Source organism: Doryrhamphus excisus, chromosome 3 (assembly GCF_030265055.1).
Source record: "Doryrhamphus excisus isolate RoL2022-K1 chromosome 3, RoL_Dexc_1.0, whole genome shotgun sequence".
In the NCBI taxonomy this organism is placed as follows: Eukaryota; Metazoa; Chordata; class Actinopteri; order Syngnathiformes; family Syngnathidae; genus Doryrhamphus; species Doryrhamphus excisus.
The window spans coordinates 27,985,611-28,007,227 of record NC_080468.1 but is presented as its reverse complement, the minus strand read 5'-3'; the positions used below and the strand labels follow the sequence as shown (position 1 = coordinate 28,007,227).

Here is a 21,617-nt window from a genome sequence, read left to right as displayed (position 1 = left end):
TTGCTTATCACATAATCATAGCTTTCCTATCTCATAATTAGGACTTTGTATGGGATTTTGTACTTTTTATCTATCTCATAATTTCAACTCTTTCGCATAATTATGACTTTTTATCTCACATATCTTTGGCTTTTGATGTGATAATTTAGCCATTTGACCCCATAATTACAACTTTCCGGTCTCCTAATTACAACATTTTCTCATAATTTTAATTATTTATCTCTTTTTGGGGCTATAACGATAAATAGAATGTCAATAAAACGGCTAGTGAATGTTTAAAACAATATGAAGCCGTTTGTGAACGGAACTTGGAAGATGTAAAGATGAAACCAGGTAAAAAAAAAAAAAATCACCAAGTCACAAAACATGATGTCAAACTACTTGGTTTTATTTGGTGGCAATGCAAACAATCCCATGCATTTTTACGTCAAGTCCGTAAACGAGAGTTTCCTCCATGTCAAGGCGGTATTCACAGAATGTGGCTAAAAAGACTCTTCATAGCTTCCCGAGCTCTTTAGCGCCCCTTAGCTGCGTGGTGATGGAAGAAGAGGAAGGCAGGATCATCTTTTCCAGAAGGTTCATCATGCGTTCCTGTAGCTGCATACACTGGACCTGGACCAGGTTCTGTTGGTGTAAAGCCCGTCGGACCTCCCTGCAGGTCTCTTCGATGGCTCGGTTGGAGCGTTTTTGTTGTTGCAGCATGGCTCGCATGAGCTGCAGCTTCTTCCGCTTCATGGTTACCTGACTTTTAGCGCTGCATCTCTTGGCGGAAACTGGATGGGAGCTGGATGAAAAAAGTCAACAAAAGACAAATTAGCCATATGCCACCAAATATCACCACACATTGTATGGCTGCTGTTCAGTACCTTGTTTTCAGACATTGTAAAAAAAATCGCAACATTTCAAAATTGTACCCAAATATGACCAAATTCTTAGAAAGTAGGCCACACTGCCAGGTGACCCGGGTTCGATTCCACCCTCAGCCATCTCTGTGTGGAGTTTGCATGTTCTCCCCATGCATGCACAGGTTCTATCCAGGTACTCCTGTTTCCTCCCACATTCCAAAAACATGCTAGACCAGGGGTTCCAAAACTTTACCAACTCAGGGCCCACTTGAAAATATCAAAAATGTCCATGGCCCACTTTTGTCCTATAAACAGTACATAGACAAAATGTTTCGTTCTCAAAGCAGTTAAATTATTATTATTGTTGTTGTTGCTGTTGTTGTTATTGTGTGTTATTATTAAGATTCAGGATTGAAATTAAAGCAGGGGGAAAAAGGAAGCCCAAACGTTTAATCTAATTAATTCTCACAATTTTCATAACTGCATTCAAGACTGGCATGATGACCAGAGGGCTGCGTTCCAATCATAAACTGTATAAGGTTCCTAAAATATTGTGACAGGTCAATAATACTCAATAGGTTATTACTTAGGCCTATAAATAATATTTAACAATAAAAATAATGACAAAAATAATATTTGCAAAGGGCGGCACAGCGATCTAGTGGTTAGCGCGCAGACCTCATAGCTAGGAGACCAGGGTTCAATTCCACCCTCGGCCATCTCTGTGTGGAGTTTGCATGTTCTACCCGTGCATGCGTGGGTTTTCTCCGGGTACTCCGGTTTCCTCCCACATTCCAAAAACATGCTAGGTTAATTGGTGACTCCAAATTGTCCATAGGTATGAATGTGAGTGTGAATGGTTGTTTGTCTATATGTGCCCTGTGATTGGCTGGCCACCAGTCCAGGGTGTACCCCACCTCACGCCCGAAGACAGCTGGGATAGGCTTCAGCACCCCCCGCAAACCCTTGTGAGGAAAAAGTGGTAGAAAATGAATGAATGAATGAATATTTGCAAAAATGAATCATATTTTTGATGACCTCTCATGGCCCACTTGCAGTACCACCACGGCCCACCAGGGGGCCGCGGCCCACACTTTAGGAATCACTGTGCTAGGTTAACTGGCGACTCCAAATTGTCCATAGGTATGAATGTGAGTGTGAATGGTTGTTTGTCTATATGTGCCCTGTGATTGGCTGGCCACCAGTCCAGGGTGTACCCTGCCTTTCACCCCAAGACGGCTGGGATGGGCACCAGCACCCCTCGTGAGGATAAGCGATAGAAAATGAATGAATGAATATTGCCAAATTCTGACGCATACATGCATGACAGCGACATTACACGCATCTCCAAATGTTGCGGTTTATGTTGTTTTAGCCGTTTTGTGTCTCGGAACAGTGGAACTTCGGTTGGCGTCCGCCCGGGTTAGTATTTCTTTCATTGAACATTTAGGCCATCGTTTTACATCTTAGATTATTTATGAAAAGTTCAAGGTCAAGGCACATAAAAACGGCCACAAGGTGGCAGGGTTACATTTGATAAGATCTCATTGATGTTTTGCACGGAAAAACAAACAGGAAGGAGGAAGTGAGTGGAGGAGTGTAGCGTGCAGAAGGTTATACAGCTTTGCTGTATTTTCTTTTGTGTTGTTATAATATAAAGATTTAAACTTTCCCAAAAAAAAAAATTTCAGAATTTTTCTTTTCCTAAATTATGACTTCATTCACGTAGTATTTCAATTTTTTTCTGCAACTTCATTTTCATAGGACTGTTTAAAATAACAAGATTTGTTTATCAAATCTATGCTATTAAAATGGCATAATTTTTCAATTTATTCTTGTTAAATCCAAACTTTTTTTTTCTTAACATTTTGATATTATTCTTGTAAAACTGCAGGAGTTTTTTTTTCCATTTTTTAAAAACTTTTCCAACTATTTCAACTTTTGTCTTCTATATTTTTGTCTTGTAATTATTACTTTATTCCTATAATATGTTCACTTCATTCTCATAATATTACTTTTTCTGCATCTTTCTTTTTCCCAAAATACAATTTTATTCTTTGTTTTTTCATATTATGACTTAAAAAAAAACATAATTTAAAAAAATATTTCAACTTTTATTTTTTCTCTCATTATATTATGACGTTATTCTCATTAAGTTATGATTTTGAATTTTTTCCTCTAAATATTTTGACTTTATTTTTGTCAGATTACAGCTGATTTTGGGGTTTTTTAAGTTTTGCTGTTTTTTTGTAGTTTTCTTGCTAAATTATATTTGAGGGATTTAAGCCAATAAACAGCTGTGAGCCGCCAATGGCTGCCGGCCATGCTTTGGACACCCATGGGATAATGTGTGAGTGGAGAGGAGGTTAGAAGAAGGGGTTCTGTTCCCGGCATCTCCATGACCAATGAAAGTAATAAATGAAGATTTAAGGTTACTTTTACCTTCATTGAAGACGTGACGGCCCCCCAAAGACACCATGTTGCAGCGAGATCCGTTTGGGTTAGACCCTAACCAAGGTTCTGCTGTACTACAGCAAAGCCCAGTGCTACATTTGTAGATACCGGTACTATGACGATACAGTAAAAGCCATGAACCTCCAAATGGCGCTTGTGGTTTACCTGGAGCCTTGTGTGTGTTCGCTATCCGAGCTGAGCGAGTCCACCTCTTGCTTGATCTCCATGTCGTCCGAGGAGCCTGTGTACTCTGGCAGGTATCCCAGCGCGGCCTCCTCCGGCTGGGTCAAAAGATTGTCGGCCACCTGAGAGGATGCTCCAACATGGAGCTCCACTCCTCGACAGTTCTCCAGGGGCTTGCTCAGGATCTTCTCGATGGCTTTATAGTAGGGCCAGTCTGGTGCTTCTCCGCTTTCTCCGATGGTGGATTTAAGTCGTCTGTTAATAAAAAACAATAATAATAATTCAGATGATGGACACCATTGGTGCATGGTAGTGTTTTGGCACTATCCAGAGGAGACACTTCCATTGGGGCGCTCTCCTTGGTGGAGGGCTGCAGTGATGGGAGACTTTCTACCAGTTCCTAACAGAGTGTGCTGTAGCTCGCCGCCAGTACTGTAAATAATAGCCATCTGTACGATCGCAAGCCCTTTCCCAACAAAACCCACAATACCAACAAAACGCTCTTCAGCCAAATGGCAGAAGAAGCCAGCCAGACCCCCGGACAGAAGGAAGGCAGAAGCCAGGCAGAACAAATAAATCTTCGGCTCTGGAATAAACACGACGACTTCATCAATGACACAAAAACGCCACAGCCCAACAGCCAAGAGTCACTAGTTTCTTGTGTCTTGTGACACAAAATCACTGAAATAGTCCGTCATCCCGTCCTACAGTATGAGAAAAAGTGGAGGTCCAGCATGGCCACCATTTTGATTGACAGACGTAATGATGATTGGCTAAAAGTAGAGTACAGCCAGCCAGTGCCAGGGTTGGTAGGTGCAAGGCTTTACAAACCTTTTAGACTAATAACTTTTGGACAAATGTAGTAGATATACTCAATTGTTTTCGGCCACCATTAAATTTACACAAGTACACACAATCTACACTGCAAAACCCCAGCTCAAGCTCTGCAACCATTCTGTCCAGTGGACAGTGATCAATTATATAATAATCATTATTATATTATTAATTAGCCTATTATTATTACTATCATCATTATTCTTCTTCTGATTATTACTACTATTAGCCTGCTTATTGGCTTGCTTATTAGCCTGCTTTTGCCCTATTACATGAAATTGGAATTTTTTTGTTAATTTTTTTTAAATCAATAAAAAAAATTAAAAATCAATAAAAAATATAAAACTATTTAGGTGAGCTTAAGAACATTTTAGGGGGACTTAAGCCCCCCTTTTTGTCTGATAGTTCCAGATGGCTTTCTAGCAGGCAAAAAAAGACAATCCGCCCCATCTATCTAAAGCCCCCCCCCCCCCCCCCCCATGGGGGTCAAAAGCACTCATCATATTGAGAAATGTACAGTTAATCAATGTGATATCAGTAATCAATCGGTATCAGTATCGGCCGATGGGACTCATGGATGATCGGCAGCATGAAGGTATCCCTATTTTTAACCTTTAATACAAAACCTGTACTTTATCACCAAATACAACAACCAAAATGGGAAAATTGCAATTCCTTTTTAAAGCAAGGTAGAAAAAAATGTTTTTTTGAAGCTAAAAACAACTTTAGAAATAGATATGAATCAGAAACCCTTGAGTTTTGTGCTACAAAGAAGCTAGCAGAAGCTCCAAAGTTGAAAGCCAAAGAGTGCAGGTTGACCTGAACTGGAAGGACATGTTGGTGATCTTCATCTTGATCTCCTCCTTGAAGCGCTGTTCTCCGGTCAGCTGGAAGAAGCGCTGAGACATCCTCTCGTAAACCTTGGCGTTCCTCTTGCTGGTCTTCAGGTCGTTGTGGTTCTCCTCCCAGACGAAGAGCAAAGCTTTCATTTCGCCGTCGGTCCAGTTGGGGGCCCGCCGGTGCTTCTCGCTGTGCGTCGCTATCAAGTAGCTGAAAGTCTCGTCGCCGGCCGCTGCAGCCATTTTTAAAAGCCTTTTTATGGCTGGGCTTTTTTTTTAAAATATCGACTTCCTTTCCTCCCCCCTCCCTCTGGAAAGGGCTCTCAAAATGGGAGAGGAATCCGGTTAAAAGCTTTTAGTTCCTGGTGATGTCACCGTCGCCGTGGCAACCGGGGGAGGGGATGGAAAAGGGGAGGAGAGATTTTCTCTTCCCTCCCCCTCCCCAAAAGCTTTTAGCTGAAAGGCTGCAGTGTGGGCCATAGCCAGAAGCTTCTTTTCTCTCCTTTTACATTTGAAATACGATCCTCATGGGAAGGAGGGCTTTGTCGCCATGGCAACCTGCCACTTGCAGCTCAACAATGCTCCCTTTAAAAGCTTTTGCAGGCTCTTCTTCGGTAGACGTTTACATAAGAAGAAATATTTAAAACAATTGTAGATGTGGGTGTCTTATCATTGGATGGTCAACATACAGCTAGCGCCACGCAAGCTAGTTACAATGTATTCATTAAGAAAGGATCTTACATGCATTTTATCTACATATTTACATTCAATGGCCATGAAAACAACAAACAGGAAAACAGCATGTTAACATGCTAATGTTAGCATGCTAACACCTAGCATGGTGGTGCTAAGTGTCCATTCATATTCCTGAAAATCGCAAAAAAATGATAGTATATTCATGTTAGCATGCTAGCAATGTTAACATGCTAACATTAGCGTGCTAATACCTCACATAATAATGTCTACTCATGACAATGGCTAAAAATGCTACTATGCTATTGTTAGCATCCTAACACCTTGCATGATAGGAGTATATGTTTATGTATATTTCTACCCATATATAATAGCCAAAATAGCCAAAAATGCTTGTATGCTAACATTAACATGCAAGCAATGTTACATTTTTAATATTAGCATGTTAACACCTAGTATGTATAAAAGAATGGAAAACAACTAGCATTAATATAGGTGTATCCCTATGAAAACGCCTAAAAATTTGACTATGCCAATATTAGTATGCTAGCAATGGTAACATTATCATGCTAACACTAACACCTAGCATGACAAAAATGGAAAATATTTATACAGGTGCCTATTTATGAAAATGGTTAAAAATGTTACTATACTAATATTAATATGCTAACACCTAGCATGATAGTGGTACGTGTCGATATATGTGTCAATCCATGATCAAAAGAGCAAAAAAACAATAGTATACTCACATTAGCATGCTAGCAATGCTTACATGCTAACATTAGCATGCTAACACCAAGCAAGATAGTGCTAAGTGTTAATATATGTGTTTACCCGTGATGAAAATAGCAAAACATGCTAGTATGCTAACATTAGAATGCTAGCAATGTTGACATGCTAACACCTAGCATGAAAACAAGAACATTGAAAAATCAGCGGTAATTTCACAAAAATGAAGTCAAAATAATATGGTAAGGATATTATTTTTTGAAAGACGGAATATCATGAGAAAAAAACAATTAAAGTTGTTATATTTGGAAAATTAACACGGCGGTCTAGTGGTTAGCGCGCAGACCTCACAGCTAGGAGACCAGGGTTCAATTCCACCCTCTGCCATCTCTGTGTGGAGTTTGCATGTTCTCCCCGTGCATGCGTGGGTTTCCTCCCACATTCCAAAAACATGCTAGGTTAATTGGCCACTCCAAATTGTCCATAGGTATGAATGTGAGTGTGAATGGTTGTTTGTCTATATGTGCCCTGTGATTGGCTGGCGACCAGTCCAGGGTGTACCCCGCCTCTCGCTGGGATAGGCTCCAGCACCCCCGCGACCCTCGTGAGGAAAAAGCGGTAGAAAATGAATGAAGTTATGTTATGAGAATAAAAGTAATAATTATGAGGAGAAACTTTACAAGAAGAAAGATAGCTAGATAACACAAAAGAAATCATCTCATAATATCTGGAAAAATATTAAAGAAGAAAATAGATACTGTACATGTGTTTTCATTGGATAGCATAAAGACTTTTAAAGAATTTTGTTGTTTTTATTGACCAAAAAGTGTCTGACATTTGTACACACCTTCCCATTCCCTGGCATGAGGACGTGTGTCCAAAGCTTTGACCGGCGAGGTGGACGACATGCATTTCTTCGGGTTTTTGTCGTCCTTTAAAGTGGATGTAATCCAGCCTAGCTAATCCAGGAGACAGACTAATCTACAAATGCTCAGGTTTAAAAGTTGTAGACACGGTGTCATGGGAGCCAAGATGATAGCAAAGCGCAGTAGTCATTAAATAAAATATTAACAGGTCATCTGTATTAATCCAAATCTGCATTTCCGTGTATTATTATGTATTACTGTGGCCAAAACTGCTGGATTAATAAAAATAAAGTACCAATCATAAAGTAGCAATATCAGACTTACATAAAACAAGCCAAAAACATGATAAAAAAGGAATGTTTAATGCAAATGTGTGTATATATGTAAGACATACATACAGTACCATATAAATGCCTATACAAAAACTGAAGGCAAACAGAGGCAAAAAGAACAATAAAGCAAAAGAAGCTACAATTATTACAGATTAATTTGTAACAATGTAACTGATTTAATGCAAATCAATGAGAAATCATTTACCAAAAAAAATAACACATTACTTCATGTTTGAAGATGACAGTACAATTGAAAAAAAAAATAGATGTAGTTTCCCATAATAGACACTAGAGGGCAGCAAACATCCATGCTATCCATGTCAGCGGCCGTTAGCTTTACATTCTAGTCTCACAGCAGAAATGGTGGGATGACTTTTAGGGGAGTGGGGAAACAAAACAAGAATTCCCGACACATGCAGTCGTATTTTTGTTCATTCTCGGGGAAGACATTCGTCCTCAGTGATGCCCTGAGCCTTCAGCTCCTCCAGGACGTTGTCCAGGTGTCCCGGATCCGGGTATCCGTGTCCCGTCAGGTTGGATCCAAACTCCGTCTTGTGGTGCACCTCGTTCCAGATGACCGTGTCCGACTCGCCCGTGGTGCTGGACGTTCCCACGGAGAATATGAGCCGGCGGTCCCACGCCACCAGGAGCAGCCTCAGCACCTTCAGGTGAGACGTTTATATTCCTTTACTTCCATTTCATCTAATTTGGATATATTTCAATGTATGGTTTTAAATTGTATTTTAATATTTTTGTTGGGAAGCACCTTTCGGCCTTTGTCGCTGTCTGGAAGATAGCAGTGTCTGGGGAACCCACGGGCGGTGAAGGGTTTTCCCGGGTTTGGGTGCTCCAGGCCCTGAAAAAAAAAAGTCAACATTTTCATGAGCGCCAGCAAGCAAAAACAATTGGTAGAAAAATACATCAGGTTTTGTGTATTTTTGTGGTTTTCGTCTCAACGTAAGAAGCCAAAACTAACCACTTCCACACAGAATGGGAGAAGAACATGTTTCACTCTACCCAGTGGGATACGCCATGGCTGACTTCATGGAGTGCTAAGCTGATGTCTCATCAGTGTTTTGTGTCATTACTGCCACCTAGTATCCAGAATACTACATAACACTTCTATTTCCATATTCGATGCTGGAGCCTGTCGCTGCTGACTTTGGGCAAGAGGCGGGGCACAGCCCGGACTGGTCGCCAAAAAGATTGGACCGAAAGGTCGGGAAAGGTCCATTATCATGCTAAGAATGCTAATGTGAACAAGCAACACCCGGCATGTTTTTTTAAATTATGTTCATATTAGCATGCTAGCGCTAACATGCGCAAAGTGTTCATATCGGTTTCTACAACCTCTATGACAACAGCCACACTGCTAATAAGGTCAGCATGTTAACAATGCTAACATTAGCATGCTAAACCTAGCATGATAATACTAACTGCCTGCCATTGTTAAAACTAATGACAATGGTCTAATGTTAGCATGGTAGTAATGCTATCACTTAGCATAACAGCATATTAGCATGCTAGCACTAACATGCGCAAAGTGTTCATATCGGTTTCTACAACTTCTATGACAACAGCCACACTGCTAATATGCTAAGGTCAGCATGTTAACAATGCTAACATTAGCATGCTAAACCTAGCATGATAATACTAACTGCCTGCCATTGTTAAAACTAATGAAAATGGTCACGCTAATGTTATCATCACTTAGCATAATAGCACTAAGTGTTTCTGTAAGCCAGAAGTTATAAAAATGGCAAAAAAGGCTACTATGCTAATGCACGCCACACCTAGCATGGTAGTGTCTTTGTATTGTAGCAGTTATAAAAACGGCAAAGAAATACTACTATGCTAATGTTAGCATGCTAGTAATGCTAAGATATAGGATAATAGTGCAATATACAAGGAAAGCTAAATTGAGGTGTTCATTTTAACTTTGCCCGACCCCTAGCCTAGCCACCAAATGGTAGAGGTCTCACCTGGAACAGTACGAAAGACGAGGAAAAAACACATCACCATGGCTTAGGAGTGGCACTTAGGAGTGATAATCGTCAGTTTTTAAATGGATGGTTTTGCCTTACTCAAAGGTGCATGAAAATTGGTAGCACATTTGTAAAAAGACAGGCTTTTGTTGACAGTTGATGGTTTGTTTACTATTGACAACAATACCTTGCATACGGTCAACAACATACCTGAATGCCAGGTGGAATGTTGTAAATAATTCGTATGGTTTTGCAGTCGGGGTGTCCAGGTAGCGAGTGCGGGATGATGTGGTACTCCATCTTGCCGGGAGGCTGGTTACCGGTCTTGACGCCGTAGATGGTCTTGCAGGTGGGACACTGCAGGCTGCCATCTTTGTTGCCGTTGTTGTACATGGCCACCAGGCACTGCAGGTGGTACTGGTGACCGCACTGAGCCAGGCGCCCCACTGACTCTGCCCGGGAGATGCCGCCCACCCCGGGGCCCTTGTAGCCCGACGGACCGGCCAGCATCTCCATGCAAATGGTGCAGTCCTGGGGTGGCCACAAAATACTTATTAACATTTCATGATACTGATCATTTTCAAGTACAAAACCTTTTTAGCTTCTAATATTTCATCTGTGAAAAATTCAGTTTAAAAACAAGCGTAAAAAAGAAAAATACTTTCATATGCAAGACAGCATCCAGTTTCTCATTTTCAAATTTTTGTCTGGATGAAAAACAAGCAAGAAATGCAATTTTTGAAGATTTGTTTAAAAATGTAAATAAAATTTAAAAAAATCTAAAATGACAACAAAAATAGTTTCACATATAGCGTCAAAAAAGTTCATTTTTAAATGCAACACTTTTCTAATATTTTCTAATAATATTTTCTAACACTTTCTAATATTTACAAGTAAGAAAAGCCATTTTTGAAGAATTAAAGCAAAAACAGATGAAAAAAAACAATTTCATATACAGTGTGAGAAAGAAGGCTAGCGTCAAAGTTCGGTCATGTGCTAACTTTGTTTTTAGACGCACCAATTTTAATTGTGACAAATTGGTATTTTTTTTTTAAATGATAACAACTGTCCAAAATACTTTCAAGTACAGGACAGCACTGTGCCAAATTCATAGACATAACAATTTCAAGATTTATTTATAAAATATATCTAAAATTATGACAATTTTTTTTATGTTAGCATGAAAAAAAAAGTATCCTTAATGTTGGCCAATTTGCTAACTTCATTTTTTAGACGCAACAGTTTTTCATTTTCTAATATTTTCATGAGTAAAACAAAAAATAAAATGAATAAAAACTGAAATAACTACAATATGTCATTTCAAAAAACAACCATAAAAAATGAAGACAAAATGTTTACCAATTTTAGTTGCTAACCATTTAAAATGTTCCAGAGTTGTAATTATCAGGCCAATACCAATACTGGTATGTGGAACATGACAACATTTTTAAAATATCGCTTTCCATGATCGGGAAAAATGTTATCCCGGTATCAACTGATATCAAATTTTTATGCTGATATCGGGCCAATAATTATCAGACATCCCAAATTTTAATGAGTCCCATTTGTATTTCATGAAAAAAGTACTCGCCAAGAAAAAAAACATGTAGGACAGGGTCACAAAAAATTCAGAAATGTATGAACTTAATATTCAGACAAAAAATGTGTTTCATTGTCCCCTATTTTAATGAGTTAATAGTAAGTTTAAAAAAAATCTTTTAGAAAAAAAAAACAACTACAATAATTTCTAAAATTTAAAGGTAATTTTTTTCCTCTGATACTTTCTGAAATATTTTGTAAAAAAAAAAACATCTAAAATAAAAACATACTTCAATAATTATAATGTATGAAATATAGTGGCATAGTTACCTCCTCTGGGGGGTTACGGACTTTCTGAAGGTATCTCTTGACCACCTCCTCGGGGGTCCTCCCTGTCATTGGAGGAAAACAAACATCAGCATTCCTACTACGTTTTACCAGCAGAGAGAATATTGACAGACCTTTTCGGGCTTGCTTCTTAGTTGTTTTGCGACAGCAGTGGCCCAAACCTGGTACAGGTTTGATGTCGCTTTTGCTGACAGGTGGCGGGTGGAGCACCAGCTTGGGGGGGCGTGTCAAGCAGACAGGCAGTCCTGCGGCGCTCATAAGGATGCCGGTAATACCTAAAAAAAAAAAAAAAAGGAAGTATTTTCTATGACTCCTATTTGAAATGCTGCATCAGGGAGTCCTCCGTTTTACCTGCCAGTGCAGGGTGCACAGGACTGGAACCATTCAGGTTCTTCACTGGAACCGTTGGCACCCTACAAAACAAAGAATCTGTTTAGACACGTGCGTCGGTCTTAAGGCGCCAAAATCCAATAAGGATGGGGTGTGCACAGGCGGTGTAGCTTCACACAGCTGGCGCTAGCATATGGACCGTTGAACCCATGTCACCAGCTTCTAAGGAGCTTTAGCATATGGACTGAGAGGTTCGGCTGTGGGAAAAAAGGATCTTCTTTAATTGTATTGAAAACCATACTTGGAAAGCCCCGCTGGAGGCCATCAGCGAGGCTTTGCAACAGGAATATTTCGGCCATTTTGCATCTTCTACTTTTGCATCTTCTATCTTCTACAATATGACCCTCGTCAAGGCCTTTGAACTCTTCTACTACCAAAGACGTATTTATACTCTACGTCTTATGTTCTTTTGCGGGATAGGCAACAAACGGAATGGAAACATCACACATGGCAGGAAGGAGGAAGTGAGTCAGCGTGGAGGAGTGTAGCGTACAGAATTGTAAACGGTCAAAGTAGCTATATTTGTACACAAATACTAGTTACTTTGATGTTTTGTGTTGTTTATGTTATGATAATTGTTTCGATATTTGAGTTGTCACTAAAGCAACAAATATTTGTATCAAAGTTAAAGTTACACTTGAAATGGAAGCCGTTTTTTATTCCTTTTTTAGTCGGGAACAGATATTTTCCTGAAACGTACCTACAGTATGTTGTACTGGTGATTACTAAAGAACACAAAAAGGTAGAAACAAACTCTTTTTTTTTACTGATAAAAGACAGGAGTCCCACAGAACACAATATTCTGTGTCTTGGAAGATCAGTCTAAACGGCCGCTTTTGGCTGGGATGGAATGAGTTAATATGACGTATGAATCAAAGTGGTCGCCTTGCTTTTTTTGTCGTCCCAGACATCTGTAAAACCCTCATTGAGAGCTTTAATATGACATGCTACACGATATGGTTTGCTACAATTAGGTTTTCGGCAACTGGCATAAACATGGTCGAAATGCTAAAGTCTATCCATAAGGTGAATGCCTTTTGTGTTAAGTGCGAAAAATGCTAATGCAAAGTGTTATCATGACACCATTGTAACAAACAGGATCAAACAACAAAATACATAAAAAAATAAAGCAAATATGAGAAGAGTTAAGCGTTCATACCAAAGTTATTTTCCGACATAAAATGCTAATTGCTAAACAAACCACAAACACTGCAATAACATTATAACTATGGTTTTGACATATAAAAAAAGGGTTCACGCCGATTTCATACCTCAACAATTAAAAACTACCGTATTTTCCGGACTATAAGTCACACTTTTTTTCATAGGTTGGCTGTTCCTGCGACTTATACTCCAGAGCGACTTATAAATGAAAAAAACTGTTTATGTTACATAAACACTGGACACCTTTTATGTTCATGTTTATTTTTTGTGTAGCTGAATAACCATTGTGTTAGCATATCTTACACCTATTCAGCCTGTTCTCTTTTCTTTTATTGTTTGTAAAATAAATTACCCGCAAAAAATGCAACTTATACTCAAGTGCGACTTATGTATGTTTTTTTCTACCTAATTATGCATTTTTGGCTTTGATACTCTGGAGCGACTTATAGTCCAGAAAATACGATAACTGACTTCACATCATCGTTAGCCGTTAGCATCAAAACTAATACTGTTAATAATGCAACACAAAAATGTTGAATGTCTTAACAGTACATGCTAGTGTTATGCTATTATGCTATTTCGGAACGGATACAAAAACGGACACGTGCCGTTTTTGTGGCCGTAAGAAAAACCAAAACACAAATGCTAGGTACTTACGGTCGGCCACTTTTGATAATAGTCATCTCCGCAAAGAAAATATCCAGACAAATTCCCGCTGGTTTTACGCTGCTGTTCCCCTGGGGGTTCGAGTGTTTTCACAGCAGTGCGCCTGGGAGGCCTCGCTCTTTACCTTTTATAGGCCTAATCCACCTTATTCCCATCTGTTGACTTAACTCTTGTAGGCCAGTGGGATTAGTCAGCAGGCTGTAAGGCTGACACAATGACATACTAAAGTAGATTCAATCCACTTATTGGAGTTAGTACGATCCATTCCCTCCGTCAACTACAGGGAAAGTTACCGTTACTGTCGTTCCTATTATCATATTAATATTTATTTCAAGATACGCTCAATCAAAATTTTAAAACCAGTCGAAAAATTGCAAGACATTACATCTTAACTCGTTCAATCCCAGCCATTGCTCCAAAGACAACTTCAGCAGCGGCCATTTTAGACGGATCTTCTACGGCACACAACATATTGTCTTCTACGGCTACATGAACATGGAACCTAGCAAAAGAAAGATTAGACTCCCGTCTGTCATCAGAAAAAAATGAGTTTGCTTCTACCTTTTTGGGTTCTTTAGTAATCATTCATAGAACATGGGTACGTTTCAGGAAAAGATAACTAGATGGATGGATAGATGGATAGATGGATGGGTTCCGGTGGGTGGTTGGGTGGGTAGGTAGGTAGGTGATAGATAGGTGGGTAGGTAGGTGGGTAGGTAGGAAGGCAGGTGATAGATTGGTAGGTAGGTGATAGGTAGGTAGGTAGGTAGGTGATAGATGGGTAGGTAGGTGATAGATGGGTAGGTAGATACTTTATTCATTTTGTTTGGAAAAAACGGGGGCATGATGGTTTACTATATAAAATATTATCGAAAAATAAAATAAAGAAAATAAAATACGTCTAACTAAGTAAATATCTGTTCCTAACTAAAAAAAGCAGAAAAAACACCATCAACAATAAAATACATCTAACTAAGTAAATATCTGTTCCTAACTAAAAAAAAAGCAGAAAAAACACCATCAACAATAAAATACATCTAACTAAGTAAATATCTGTTCCTAACTAAAAAAAAAGCAGAAAAAAACACCATCAACTATTAACAATTTTCACATTTGAAACTCAACCGGGTTTCAAACCATGTGCATGCGCTAATTACACTTCCTTTTTCCTGTCACATGTTTTTTCCATCCACATGATCCCTGCTGAGTTCTTATCAAATACACGGCTGCCCCCTGGTGGCCATTTTTATGGGTTAAAATTGCTCTGAGGATGACATGAATTGGTAAGGAGTTACAACATCACCTCTCTTTTTCCTTTTGCCTTAGAAAGGTAAATTGACAGTCCCATAACCATCACAGAAGAAAAAACTCTTCAAAAGCCTGGAATTAGCAGGAGAGCATCAAACACGGGACATTGAAAGGTGGAAGAAAGTTTTCTCCTCCTTTGACAGTCCTGATGGCTTCCAATGTCATCTAGATCCAATGGAGAACATTTGGGATGGATTTATGAAAATGGACATGAGTTCCAGATAGCCATCTTCAGCACCTGGAGCAACATTCCCACTTGCCTCCTGGGAACATCGAGCATGCCCAAAGCCATTTTCACCTCATCAACAAGTATGGCACAGCTACTCATCACTCACTCCTTTTTACACTTTCATTCATTCATTCATTCATTTTCTACCGCTTTTTCCTCACGAGGGTCGCGGGGGATGCTGGAGCCTATCCCAGCTGTCTATGGGCGAGAGGCGGGTACACCCTGGACTGGTCGCCAGCCAATCACAGCCTTTTTACACTGATTATTTCTATTTTAAGGTCTTTTTCCAATTTTTGCCTATGCTATCAGGTGATGCACTGCATATTTCATTTTAATGCTAGTTTGGAATACATTTTATATATTTTTTTTTATTTCACTCCCATTTCTTCTTTGTGCATTTTGCATCTACTGAGATCCTCCTTATGATCAAATAATGCAAAATATACACTCTTGCATTATTTCAAATGGTCATTTTGATCATGAGTATAAATTGCACAACAAAGGCACTATGCATCATCTTGTCGGAATAGTCACGACAGTGCATGGTATGCTACTATTTAATCTCAAAGGTGATGTTGGCATTGCTACAAAAAGGCACATATGGGGAATGGACACAGCAGGTTCCGACAGATGGCTTCAAGGTTGAAAAGTTAAACTGGACAACGTCAAAGATTAACGCTGACAAGCCCTGCCCACCTGTCCCAGTCCTTTCACCTTGCCACAAGTTTACCTGCTGCACTTGTTTGTGTTTCCCAGTCGCAGATGGAGGCCGGTGCTAATGCTGGCAGATTAAGAGAAACGTGACTTCGCTCGTATTTGGCAACATCACCCACACACGCTTAATCCATTTTCGTCTCGTCACGTACACTTAAAGCTAAAGCTTAAAAATAACCGTCACATAGCCTAGCTTGTTGGTAAACAAACCAATGACACGGGAACGGTGTCATCAAACTGAACTGTACAGGAACAGGAAGTATTACAGCTTTGTCTCATGTAACACTTTCATTCATTTTCTACCGCTTATCCTCACGAGGGTCACGGATATGCTGGAGTCTATCCCAGCTGACTTCGGGCGGGGTACACCCTGGATTGGTGGCCAGCCAATCACAGGGCACATATAGACCACAACCATTCACACTCACATTCATACCTATGGACAATTTGGAGTCGCCAATTAACCTAGCATGTTTTTGGAATGTGGGAGGAAACCGGAGTCCCCGGAGAAACCACACATTTACCACACATTTTGGTAAAAATTGGCAAAACCCGTCAGATTTAGAGGCACAGCAGCATACCATACACTGTTGTGGCTAGTCTAGTTTAATACTTTCGCTTGCCTAGCGTCCCAATTTTACCACCAATGTTCACACATTCTGGTTAAAAATGTCCAAAAACAAGTGAATTCTGAGGCACAGCAACATATCATACACTGTTGGGACTAGTCTAGTTTGATACCGGACTGCAAATAATAATAGGCATATTTCGTCTGTGTAGTGTTCCTGGTTTTCCGCAAATTTTCACATATTTGGGGTAAAAAGGGCCACAAACAAGTAGATTTGGAGGCACTGCAGCATACCATACACTGCAGGGACTAGTCTCGTTTAATACCATAGATTGCAAAGAAGAATAAGCATATTTCGCAAGCGTAGAGTCCATATTTTTCCACAAATTTTCACACATCTTGTAGAAAAATGGCCAAAAACAAGCAGATTGGGAAGCACAGCAGCATACCATACACTGCAGGGACTAGTCTCGTTTAATACCATAGATTGCAAAGAAGAATAAGCATATTTCGCAAGCGTCGAGTCTCTATTTTTCCACAAATTTTCACACATCTTGTGGAAAAATGGTCAAAAACAAGCAGATTGGGAGGCACAGCAGCATACCATACACTGTCGTGGCTAGTCTAGTTTAATACTTTAATCTTTCGCTTGCCTAGCGTCCCAATTTTACCACCAATGTTCACACATTCTGGTTAAAAATGTCCAAAAACAAGTGAATTCTGAGGCACAGCAGCATATCATACACTGTTGGGACTAGTCTAGTTTGATACCGGACTGCAAAGAAGAATAGGCATATTTCATCTGTGTAGAGTCCCTGTTTTCCTCCAAATTTGGGGTAAAAACAAGTAGATTTGGAAGCACAGCAGCCTACCATACACTGCAGGGACTAGTCTCGTTTAATACCATAGATTGCAAAGAAGAATAAGCATATTTCGCAAGCGTAGAGTCTCTATTTTTCCACAAATTTTCACACGTCTTGTGGAAAAATGGCCAAAAACATGCAGATTTGGAGGCACAGCAGCATACCATACACTGTAGGGACTAGTCTTTAATACCAAAAATTACAGAAAAGAATAAGCGTATTTCGCCTGCATAGGTCCTTGTTTTTCCACAATATTTGGGGTAAAATCGAAAAAAACAATACGATCTGCATGCACAGCAGCATACCATACATTGTAGGGACTAGTCTGGTTCAACACCACAAATTAAAAACAAGAATAAGTCAATTTTATGTCAACGCAAATAGTAAGTTAGCATGCATCCAAAACCCTGGCTAGCTTGTATGCTAAGGACAGAAGGGGCCGTATTGAGGGTTAGTGTCTACTCACCCCGATGCGATGAGGGCCCTGGACTGTGCCACAGCTATACGCTGCAAAGCCGGTCGACTCAAACCTGCTAGGCTGGACCTGGGTGGCACAGGGGCGGCACCAGATGATGAAGTGAGCTGCCCCAGCACGCGGGTGGAAGGCGAGGGCATACAGGTGGAGATGAGAGGCTGGCCTGAAGCAGCAGTGGAGGACGGCGGAGGAGGCAAGGGTGGGAGCGGTGGTGGAGGTATACTTGGGGGCGGGGGGCGATAGGAGTTGAGTGACAGGGCTGCGGTGGCTGAGCCCAACAGGGATAGAGTGTGAGTAAAGCCTCCGGCCGTGCCGAGACTTCCGGGGCCACTGACACTCGACATGCCACCCACGACACTGGGGCCCCCAGTTGCCCCAATTACGGACGTTCTGTGAGGGGACCGTGACAGTGATGGTAACCGTGGGAGGGTAAGTGAGTAGGGTAGGTGGCTGCTAAGTTTGGGACTGGGCGGTTTAGTCTGTGGTGGTGGTCTCCGCCCCAGAGTTTGAGCGCTTGACACGGTGCCCGCTTTGACACTGAGGAGGAGCATGCACTGCTGGCACGCACAGGGCGGCCCCAAAGAGGTGATCGCTGAAGCAGGGAGTGCCCCGCTGGGGTAGGCACTCCCGTTCCCGGTGCCCCCGCTGTCCATTCTGATCCCCATGCCCCCTCCGGGTACATCTGCCCCCAATGGTCCTGCATTCTGATGCACAGACATCGGTCCCCATGGGTGGTGTGATTTCGGCAGGGGCCCTGATACTAACGGGTACGCCAAATCGGAGCGGCGCTGGATCCGCCTGCAGCGCTGCGTCTGCCCGTTGATTTGGGTCATGCTTCCGAAGTCGATGAGGTAGCAGAAACCCAACGGTGCCAGGTCCAGCCAGGGTTGGTGGCGGTCACGCGCCGCCTGGATTGCGATCCCCACTTCCGTGTCGTACGCCGTCCAGCTGCCCACGTCGTTCTCCCACTCCCACAGCCAACCCTGACCGGGCGCTGACGTGGGGTCATAGAAGCTACGTCGTACTGGTCGGAGAGTGCCTGAAGGAAAAATATAAGTTATATTGCCATTCCATTTCCTGATGACTCGGACTAGTGGGCGTGGCTTACAGATAGCACATTCTCATTGGCTTATGCCTCAATTAAGACTCTGTACTCTGGTTTCTACCTGGCAATGTACAGTACGTACGATAATGTCTGATGTCCCGCTTCCTGCTTCCAGTGGGCGTGGCTTGCATGTTCCACATTCTCACTGGCTTATTATGAACAGACTCTCTGAATTCTGGATATCTGTATTCCTTATGCTTGTGGCATGGTTAGCAACTTTCTTATCATCCTGTGACTGAACCCTGGGAAGTCTGCCCAGCAACAGGTGACCAGTGAGCCACCAGATTAAAAATGAGAAGAATTTATATGCATCTTTTTTTTTTTTTTTTGCTTGTCTGTCTAGCAACAGGACACCCAGTTGTGATTGGTTCGGTTCATCATAGAGGTTCTTCCATATCCAAGCTGATTTCTGCACTGTTTGTTTTGCAGTTTTTAATTCCAAAACAACTACTACTACAAATCCAATTAAAAATCTGTAGGGTGTGGGGTGTGTGTGTGTGGGGGTGGGGGGTGCCTTTGTCAACTGGCACAGCTGGAGTACTCCAATAGCAAAATAAAACATTTGCTAAGAAGTAAAGCTTATTGTACATTTGTATTATATTTTAAAATAATATCAATAATCTATGACAGATTTAGGGCACTCCTGTGAAGAAGAATGGGAAAATAAAATTCTTAATGACAACAACAACAAAAAGTTTCGAATATGCATCTACAAAAGCGTAACATAAACCTGATATGCTATGGTTACAGGTAAGATTTGAAACATTGCTGCAAAGACACACAGATGAAGACAAATATACCATAAATAGAATACATAACACATAATACAATGAGAGTATACAATAGCATCTTTGAATGACTAGAAAATCGCTCATTTGTGAAACATACCTGTCCATTATCAATGTAACCGCACATCTTAACAATTTTAAAAGGACCGATTGTGTTGTTGAAGGAGGAAAAAGCGGCTATTTCCCAATAGGGGCGTGTTCAGTGAAAGTGTGCATCGAATATGACTGTGGTGGAATAACACTAGCTTACAATAATAACAAATCCTGCAAAAAACGACGTCATTTTGCAGCCCTTCCAAAAAAAAAACACCAACAATATCACTCGGGTGCCTTTTTACCTGTGTCTTGACGGAACTGGTGCATTGACTGTAAATCAATAATGTAGGGCGAGAGGCGAGAGTCCACTTGGCCGAGGACCACCACGCTAACACACCGAGGGTCGCTCCGGATGACCGCCTCGATGTGGTGACACACAGCCGGGCTGTAGGGCCGCCAGCGGCCGTGCTCGTTCAGCCATTCCCAGACAACCACGGCGGAGGCTAGTAACATCCTCCTGCAATGATGGCGGCGGCATAATCATAAGAATAAAAAACACCGCACAATTGAAAAAACGTCAACATGGCGGTGACTGGTATTAATAATAATAAAGATTAGGATTCCAAGCACAGGGTTGGTTGTGCTGCATCCATATTGCTATCATGTTGTTATTAACATATTTGGAGGTAAATCTTCCATGTTTGTAGTTCCGGGTGTGCGTGTGTTTTTTTTAAGGTGGCGACAACAGCCAATCACAACCTTAGCTTCATTCAGCCAACCAAAAGCATCCTGTCTTACAAATTAAAAAACGTGTATGTTGCATAATTGTTTTTGGTGGTATTACTGTTTGTTTTAGGTTAAGATTACTATAATGACATGGAGATGCCGGGGATTGAACCCGGGACCTCATACATGCGAAGCATGCGCTCTACCACTGAGCTACATCCCCTGATTGGCGGAAGTTGGTCTTAATGTACCCAAATCAATAAGGTAGGTAGAGTTAGCACATTCACCCCAAACTGTCTCGTGGTGCTCACCTTGCGTGCTTCCCCGTATGACCACATCATCCAGCAAAATCATCAAACATTTGTTCCGCTGGAAAACCTCAGTGTGGTGTTTCATGCCTTAGGGGAGAGGGATCAATAAGGGACACACTTATACCTCTATACTTCTATGCTACAGACCGCTTGCTGACTGTCTTGATTTGACAGACCGCTTAGCGGCTGTGTCAACTTCCTACCGTTAGAGGGTGGTAACAGACTATAACATGGCTGTAGAAACGAATTCGCTAAAAAAAAAATAAATCAACTCCAAATTATGGAGCCCCAAGGGGGACATGGCCGAAAAAAATGATGGGTAAAAAAGAAAGAATTCTTGCGAAAGCTCGCAAAAGTTTAGCGTTACCTAATATGATTTACATTAAGAGTATTGTGTTCCGCTACTTCCGTGTTCGGGCGGATATTGGCGGAAAAACGTCAAATTAAAAGCAGCCCATTGGTTGCGTTTCTGATATGGGTGTTAACTGTAGGGGTTGGCCACCTTCACCTTAGGCCTCGTCCTAGCGGGTGTCGAGTTAGAGGAAGGATAAGCACGTGAGACTATAGTACGCAATTCGAGAGATTTATTCCTGACAGACAAACCTAATACAACGGAGCTCCGGGCTT

General features: G+C 41.1%; 2 protein-coding genes and 1 non-coding gene across 4 annotated transcripts; all 3 read right to left on the bottom strand.

Moving 5' to 3' along the window:
• Positions 1-357: 357 nt before the first annotated feature.
• On the bottom strand, positions 358-5,516 carry msantd1 (Myb/SANT-like DNA-binding domain containing 1). Its single transcript, XM_058067796.1, has 3 exons — positions 5,136-5,516; positions 3,465-3,737; positions 358-784 (listed from the first exon to the last, which is right to left on the bottom strand). The coding sequence occupies exons 1-3, from the start codon at positions 5,396-5,398 to the stop codon at positions 496-498; spliced, it is 825 nt and encodes a 274-aa protein (XP_057923779.1). The 5' UTR covers positions 5,399-5,516; the 3' UTR covers positions 358-495.
• Positions 5,517-7,802: 2,286 nt separating this feature from the next.
• On the bottom strand, positions 7,803-21,517 carry dtx4a (deltex 4, E3 ubiquitin ligase a). 2 transcript variants are annotated; one of them, XM_058067128.1, is made up of 9 exons: positions 20,991-21,513; positions 20,256-20,470; positions 18,016-19,063; positions 11,999-12,060; positions 11,761-11,922; positions 11,630-11,691; positions 9,971-10,291; positions 8,542-8,631; positions 7,803-8,437 (listed from the first exon to the last, which is right to left on the bottom strand). In XM_058067128.1, the coding sequence occupies exons 2-9, from the start codon at positions 20,464-20,466 to the stop codon at positions 8,207-8,209; spliced, it is 2,187 nt and encodes a 728-aa protein (XP_057923111.1). In that variant the 5' UTR covers positions 20,467-20,470; positions 20,991-21,513; the 3' UTR covers positions 7,803-8,206. The 2 variants fall into 2 exon arrangements, with proteins under 2 accessions (XP_057923111.1, XP_057923112.1); XM_058067129.1 differs by lacking the exon at positions 20,256-20,470 and having other exon boundaries at positions 20,991-21,517.
• trnaa-cgc (transfer RNA alanine (anticodon CGC)) lies at positions 20,831-20,902 on the bottom strand. Its single transcript has one exon. It is a non-coding gene; the product is annotated as a tRNA-Ala (tRNA).
• Positions 21,518-21,617: the final 100 nt, after the last annotated feature.